The 7,764-nt window shown below is 48.5% G+C and overlaps 2 protein-coding genes across 3 annotated transcripts; both read right to left on the reverse strand.

Annotated features, from left to right (window-relative positions):
- Positions 1 to 261: 261 nt before the first annotated feature.
- Positions 262 to 1,371, reverse strand: LOC103183476 (actin). 2 transcript variants are annotated; one of them, XM_007900984.1, is made up of 2 exons: positions 1,245 to 1,365; positions 262 to 1,130 (listed from the first exon to the last, which is right to left on the reverse strand). In XM_007900984.1, the coding sequence occupies exons 1-2, from the start codon at positions 1,363 to 1,365 to the stop codon at positions 262 to 264; spliced, it is 990 nt and encodes a 329-aa protein (XP_007899175.1). The 2 variants fall into 2 exon arrangements, with proteins under 2 accessions (XP_007899175.1, XP_007899174.1); XM_007900983.2 differs by having other exon boundaries at positions 262 to 1,371.
- Positions 1,372 to 4,120: 2,749 nt separating this feature from the next.
- Positions 4,121 to 5,365, reverse strand: LOC103183475 (actin-3-like). The gene has a single exon (XM_007900982.2). The coding sequence runs from the start codon at positions 5,363 to 5,365 to the stop codon at positions 4,121 to 4,123; it is 1,245 nt and encodes a 414-aa protein (XP_007899173.2).
- Between the last annotated feature and the right edge of the window lie 2,399 nt (positions 5,366 to 7,764).

Here is a 7,764-nt window from a genome sequence, read left to right on the forward strand (position 1 = left end):
TAATGATCACTGCAAGACTGTATCGAATGCAAATAACATATGTCCCAATGGTGAAGAAAAGGATAAAACAATAACAACTAGGATTGATATCAAAGAGAAAGTTATTTTGTTGAAAAAAAGAATGCACTAATTGTTCAAATACCAATCATTTATTGCCTTTCGGAGCACTAACATTTCTTACTTAAAACTGTCTTTTTCTTATCTTCCACCACCAAAAATGGGCTACCTATCCTAGCGCACAAAGTTAAAAGTAAATTCATCTCAGTAGCACCGACGATGCACAATGAATGGTCCTTGTTCTTTGTAATCTTCCTCGCGAACCCACAGCGACTGGAAGGCATTCAGGGAAGCCAAGATGGAACCACCAATCCAGACCGCATACTTTCTCTCGGGGACAGCGTGAATGTTGGTCTTGGCGTCCTTGGGGACCAAGGAAAAGATCTCCTTGCAGAAGCGAGGGTAGAACCCATCGAACATGGTCGACCCTCCACTCAACAGAATGTTGTCGTGCATTAACTGCCTAACAAAGGGTTGGACCTTTGTTAAACTGTTCATGCTTGTTATGTGGATACCCTCTTGGTTGGACCCCATGACAGATGGTTTGAATAGAGCCTCTGGGCATTTCTGCCTTTCCTTCCCAAGAGTGATGACATGCCCATCAGGAAGCTCGTAGTCCACGAGGTATTCCTGTTCTGTCAGGTTGCTCTCCTTCTCGTGATCGATGGCCACATAACAACATTTCTGCTTAATGTCGTCCACGATGTACCTGCCTTTCTCGTGGAAGGCGTTGCCCGCCTCGCTGAGCAGTTTGATGAGGTAGGAGGTCAGGTCGAAACCGGCCAGGTCCATGCGGGTGATGGCGTCGGGCAGATTGTAGCCGTCGTGGACCGGGACGGCGTGGGTCACGCCATCTCCCGAGTCCACCACCAAACCCGAGGTCTTCCCGTAGGAATACACGGCCAGCACTGACTGGTAGGACACGTGCATGGCGGGAACGTTGAACCTCTCGAACATCAACTCAGCGATCTTCTCTCTGTTGGTGGTGGGGCTGAGAGGAGGGTCGGAGATCAGGATGGCGTGTTCCTCGGGGCAGACCCTGAGATCCAGGTAAAACGCATGCCTCAGGAGGTCTTCGGCCGCTTCCCAGTCCACGATGATGCCTTGTCTGGTTGGCCTGACCAGGGACAGGTCTGGTTCGGTTGAGACCGTTTTACCTATGGTCGACTCCCTGCGTTTGCTGTTACCCTTGGGGTAGCCCACAACCGATCCAATCACGGAATGGGGAGAAGGTTCTCCAGCGAAACCCACTTTGCAGCTTCCTGACCCCATATCAATGACCAACGCCCCCGTTTTCATCACTGCCATTCTGGGCTGTGTATTGCACGTTTCCGGCTTGTCGACTGGCTTTGTTTTGACATCTTTGATGGAGCCAGCTATTGAAGGAGGTCGAGACAGCCGAGGTTTGTCCACCGTGAGAGATGGTGACCTTTGGATCTTTTGCAACATTTTTCTCCTAGGTCTTCAAAGAACAACTCACCAAATACTGTACCTAGTGTGTCTTTGATGGCTAGGATGACAACTTTGAAGCGCAGGGGGAGTAGGAGGGTTGAGATGGGTTGAATTCACTGTTTACACTGAAGGGCATCACAAAGTCACACTTTACTTCATCAATTATGACGGGCGCAAGGTGCAAGTCACTGGTTGGACAGATAAGATATGTGGTGACCAAATTGATCAATCAAAGGTTTTAGCCATATATTAATCACTTTTTACCATCGCAGTCTTTCCAAATAAGTCTTGAAATTCCACATCTTATGTGTGGATTTTCTTTTCTTTATTTTTAAAAAAAACTTTCATAGGCACATTGCAACTTTTTGCAAACTATACATTACTATTATTGATGCCCGATTGGTATTGTTATCAGAGGAGCACATTTGATCACTTGTTACCCCACAAGTTTAATTTATTTCTCTTCAGATTTAAAACTCCATATAAATGTGCAGCCAGCAATTTTTTTTTGCATGCAAGATTTTTTTTTAAAAAAATTTAAAATAATAAAAATCAGGCTGCAATTTCCTGAACCTGAATAAAATCATAGCAAAAGTATATTAGAAGTGACATTTATTATCAGCAGTGCAGCTCACATCCTGTGGTTAGGCTGCCATTGTGATGGATTGGAATTCAATTACCAATGGATCAAGCTCTCTCACTTCTGGTCCCTATCTTCCGTCTAAGCCTTTAGTATCTCCCTCTGTATCGCTGCAACCAGTAGTGGGACAACTGTATGGACCAAATGGGATATATGCATAGAATTACCTAAATATAGATCGTTACAGCAGAGAAACATGAGTGCCTGCAGGTGTTTATACTCAATATCAGCCTCAACTCCCTCTGAATCCCCTCTCCCATACCTTTATATGTCCCTCATTCATGAACCATTTCTTCTTAAATATGCTGATGCTTTATGCTTCGACTTGAGCTTGGGGCAATGAGTTCCAAGTCGGACATGTTGCCACGCTACCCTGAGCTAGGCTGGCACCTCTTGAGTAGAAAACAAGTTATACCTTGTCTACCAGTGATGGCCCACTTTTTCGGCTGGCTAACAAGATAAATGTTTTGTGTTTTGATTTAGAAGTGCCGGTCACTTTTAATGGTATAAATCAAGAAATATTCAATCAATAAAAGATTTATTTTGTCGGCTGACCAAAAAGGGTTAGGTTATCATAATCTGAGATTATTGTAATGGGGTTATAATACGTTTAGACTCACTTAAACTCGTTCCTTTTCTGGATAGAGCATAGTTCCAAGCAAAACATACCAAGCCATACGAACTCTGGTAAATCTTAAGCAGTTCAGGGAATCTAACGATTAACCTTTTGATTCAGAACACCCGTATCTGTCTTTCTTTAACACTCTCTCACACCAAAGCAGAAAATATGACAATCAGAGCATAGCCTTACGGATTAAATTGTTGCTTTCATTTGCTGGATTGAATGTAATTGGAAAAAAGTCGGAAACCGATATGAAAGACACTGTCATCACAAAGTGAATTGCTTACAAAGCAATAGGGATGAGTCGGTTCATCATTTGGATGTTACTTACAATCCGTTACTGTCGTTTCAGTGGAGGAACAAAACTTAAGGCGCATTTCAGAAAGAAAATCTTGCAGGTTTTCCAATAGCACATCCGAGGCTTATTCAGATACAATCGACACAAACACTTGACTCTCAAAACCAGACTGCACTCTTGATCAGAATGCGTTCATTTCCATTCCCAGCCCAGTGTTAATTAATATCACCGTTTTCTGTACAAAAAAAAATAAAAAATTCTCAAAATACCAGTCTTTTATTGGCATATTTATACAGAATGAATTGATTTACTTATTTTGGGGTTTTTGGGGGGGGGGGGGTTGCTGTTTCTTTTGCCACTAAAACTGCAGCATTATTTTTCTTCAACTCCAATCAAAGGGAAAGGGAGAGGGAGGGGAGGTGTTTGGTGTTGTGTGTGTGTTGGGTGTTTGGTGTTGGGTGTTGTGTGTTTGGTATTGGGTGTGTTTGGTGATGTGTGTTGGGTGTGTTGTGTGTTGGGTGTTGTGTGTTGTATGTGTGTTGGGTGTTGTGTGTTTGGTGTTGTGTTGTGTGTTTGGTGTTGTGTGTTGTATGTGTGCTTGGTGTTGGGTGTTTGGTGTTGGGTGTGTGTTTGGTGTTGTGCGTTGTGTTGGGTGTGTGTTTGGTGTTGTGCGTCGAGTGTTGTGTTGGGTGTGTGTTTGGTATTGTGCGTTGTGTTGGGTGTGTGTTTGGTGTTGTGCGTTGGGTGTTGTGTTGGGTGCTGTGTGTTGGGTGTTGGGTGTTTGGTGTTGTGCGTTGTGTTGGGTGTGTGTTTGGTGTTGTGCGTTGTGTTGGGTGTTGTGTTGGGTGCTGTGTGTTGGGTGTTGGGTGTTGTGCGTTGTGTTGGGTGTGTGTTTGGTGTTGTGCGTTGTGTTGGGTGTTGTGTTGGGTGCTGTGCGTCGGGTGCTGTGCGTTGGGTGTTGTGTGTTTGGTGTTGGGTGTTGAGTGTGCGTTTGGCGTTGTGTGTTGTGCGTCGTGCGCGTAAACTCGCGCAGTTCAAAGACGCATCTCCTTCAGTAGCATCTCCGGTGGACAATAGCCGGACCGCAGTCCTGATAGTCCTCTCGGCGAACCCACATGGATTGGAAAGCTTTGAGCGACGCCAAAATCGAGCCCCCGATCCAGACGGCGTGTCTCCTCTCGGGCACGGCGTGGACATTGGTCCTGGTGCCCTTGGGGACCAGGGCGAACATCTCCTTGCAGAAGCGCGCGTAGAAGCCCTCGAACAGGGTGGACCCTCCGCTCAGCAGCACGTTGTCGAACATCAACTGCCTGAGTTGGGGTTGGACCCGCTTCAGGCTGTTGATGGCGGCCACCTGGATGCCCTCCTGGTCGGAGTCCATGAGGTTGGGGTGGAAGAGCGCCTCGGGGCAGTGGAAGCGCTCCTTCCCGATGGTGATGATGTGCCCGTCGGGCAGCTCGTAGTCCACCAGGTCCAGCTGGTTCCTCTCCCTCTCGTGGTCCACGGCCACGTAGCAGCACTTCTGCTTGATGTCGTCCACGATGTACCTGCCTTTCTCGTGGAAGGCGTTGCCCGCCTCGCTGAGCAGTCGGATGAGGTACGAGGTCAGGTCGAAGCCGGCCAGGTCCACCCGGGTGATGGCGTCGGGCAGGTTGTAGCCGTCGTGGACCGGGACGGCGTGGGTCGCGCCGTCTCCCGAGTCCACCACCAGACCCGAGGTCTTCCCGTAGGAGTACACGGCCAACACCGACTGGTAGGACACGTGCATGGCGGGCACGTGGAACCTCTCGAACATCACCTCCGCCATCTTCTCCCGGTTGGTGGTGGGGCTGAGAGGAGGGTCCGAGATCAGGACGGCGTGTTCCTCCGGGCAGACCCCGAGCTCCTGGTAGAAGGCGTGCCTCAGGAGGTCCTCGGCCGCTTCCCAGTCCACCACGACGCCTTGCCTGGTCGGCCTGACCAGGGCCAGGTCCGGCTCGGCCGTGGTGGCCGCGCCCATCACCGCGTCCCTCCTCTTGCTCTTGCCCCGGGGGTAGCCCACCACCGCGTCGGTGACGGACCCGGGTCTGGGTTGTCCGGCGTGGCCGACCCTGGAGCTCCCCGAGCCCATGTCCACCACCAGCGCCCCCGTCCTCAGCACGGCGACCGGGGGGGCTTCCTTGGCTTCTGGTTTGGCCGCCGGCTTTGGCTTGGCCTCCCGGACCAGACCCGCCAGGGACGGCGGTCTCGAGGTCTTGTGTTTCTCCAGGATGGTGGTGGTGGTGGGGGGGGGCTGCCTCTGAGCCTTCTGTAACATGGTGGGGCTCACAGCCTTCTTTTTTTTTTGGGGGGGGGGAGGAGATGGGGTTGATGTGTCTGGAGAGGCTGGGGGTTGGGGTGGGTTGGGTTTTGGGGGTTGGGTTGGGTTTTGGGGGTGGGTTTGGGTTGGGGGGGGTTGGGTTTGGGGGTGGGTTTGGGTTGGGGTGGGTTGGGTTTTGGGGTTTGGGTTGGAGCTGGGCTGGGCAGGGTTTTGGGGGGTGGGTTTGGGTGGGGGGGTTGTGGGGGTTGGGGTGGGGGGGTGAGGAAGCGCCTCCCACACCACGCAGCTCAGGCAGAAATGCCAAGAACAAAGGCCGGACAATGGGGATGAAGTTTGCCTCTGACTCTGACCACCCATCACAGAGGACATTCAACCCTCACCCCAACCCTCCCTTGTGACGCTCACCAGTGCCACACATACTTGACTGTGATTATGTAACCCCCCCATCACACCATCACACCCCCCCCCCCCACACACACCCCTACACCCCCCCCCCCCACTCTCCACACACACACCCCCCCCGTGTCCACACACTGTCTATATATCTGTCTCATGTTTCTCAGTTGATCTGTTCCCCCCCCCCCCCACACACACACCTTAAAACAGTCTAATATTACCACTATCAATAACAGTCTAACACTACTACTAATATAATAATACAGCTGCTAATACTTTAATAAAATCTTCATAACAGTGCTTTAATGCTACTACTAACAGTCTAATAATACTAATCACAATACTTTAATAATACTTTAATAATACTAATATATTGTGGGGGGTGGCACTGTTTCAGCTCATTCCAAGTGCAAGAAACTTGGAATGAGCAGCAATCAAAGCCTGTTGGACCTCATTAATAGTACTTTATAGGAAGACTGCCTAAGTTTCTTATATCCCGTCTATTTAATAATAATACTAGCATTTGATACAGCGCCTTATCACGTTGTTGAGACCTGTATCTACATTCCCTTTATCATTCGGCCTTGAAGGATCTAAGAATTTCTGGTGTTTGTAACATGATATAAGGGTTGACCTTATGTGATGCAATTGTTACAAGAATCCTTCAAGAATGAAAAGCAGGCAAAGAAACAGAATGCTTTTACACAGCCCTCATCTCGACACTAATTCGATCAAGGGTATAAGAAACGTTGGGCAAGTTTCCTTACTCCACACGCCTCTGCTTGACCAGCAGTTAGTCGATTGGCGGACCGCTTTACTGAGGATAATAATCCCTTCAAAAAAATTAAGAATCGTAATAATAAAGTGGTCACTTCGATCCACAACTGTTTGTGGGACGCTGCTGTGCGAAATTGGCTGCGTGTTTTGCCCACAAAATATGCAGTCAAAACAAACGATAAAATTGCACTTGCGCAGTGCCTTTCACGTTGGGAGGATGTCCCAAGGTGCTGGACAATCAGTGTTTCGTACCCGAGCTTGGTATAGAGGAGGGTGGAGGGCAGGTGAGGGGGTGGTGGGGGAAGGAGTGCGACCGAAGGCATGGTCGAAGAGGAGGGTCTTGAGACGGGTCACGAAGGAGGCAAGGGAGAGGCTGAGGTGGAGGGACTGCAGGATGGAGTTCCAGAGGGTGGGGGAAGAGTGGCTGAAGGCCCGCCCGCCAATGGTGGGGCAGGCGAGGCGGGGGACGCGAAGCAGGCCGGAGCCCGCTAAGCGGAGGGACGGAGCAGGTTGGTAGAGGGTTAGGAGGTACGGGGGAGTGAGGCCAATTCACTTTATGGTATATTCTGTGAAGCGCTTTGAGACGTCTCAAAAGACGTGATAAGGCGCTATATCAAATGCAGGGATTATTATCATTATTATATATAAGAAGAGTGATAAACTGTAATCTGTATAAACCCATGGCTTTTTTAAAAAAAAAATGACTTGGGTCTGGGAGGGAGGTTCAGAAACGGTGTGACCTTAGCTCTCTGAGTAAAGCCCCCCCCCCACCCATGTGCAGTGGGATATATATTATATTATTTATTATTTTATTTGGGGCTTTTGATTTTTGGAGTTCATCCAGCTCATTTGCCTGCTGACTGTTCTAACACAAAACATGTTTGTTCATGTATTACACACCCTTCACTGAAATCTTGTAGCAAGTGTTGAAATTCTTTTGCTTGTAATGCAAAATGCAAACAGAATACTTTTTGACAGCAAGTAATGTAGTCGGTAGTTTTAATCCACCTTTCACTGACTCTTAAAGACCTAAAAAATAATAGTAATAATAGGCCTTGCATTTGATATTGCGCCTTATCACGTCTTCTAGACGTCTCAAAACGCTTCACAGGATATTACTGTAAAGTGAATAAACTGTATGTTTTGTGCGCGAAATGCAGCAGCCAATTGCACACAGCAGTGTCCCATAAACAGTCGTGGATTGAGTGACCAATTTATTATAT

This window comes from Callorhinchus milii, unplaced genomic scaffold, assembly GCF_018977255.1.
Source record: "Callorhinchus milii isolate IMCB2004 unplaced genomic scaffold, IMCB_Cmil_1.0 Scaffold21, whole genome shotgun sequence".
In the NCBI taxonomy this organism is placed as follows: Eukaryota; Metazoa; Chordata; class Chondrichthyes; order Chimaeriformes; family Callorhinchidae; genus Callorhinchus; species Callorhinchus milii.

Excerpts from the sequence above, each read along its gene's own strand:
- LOC103183476 (XM_007900983.2), bottom strand. The coding sequence starts at position 1,365 with ATGGCAGTGATGAAAACGGGGGCGTTGGTCATTGATATGGGGTCAGGA.
- LOC103183475 (XM_007900982.2), bottom strand. The coding sequence starts at position 5,365 with ATGTTACAGAAGGCTCAGAGGCAGCCCCCCCCCACCACCACCACCATC.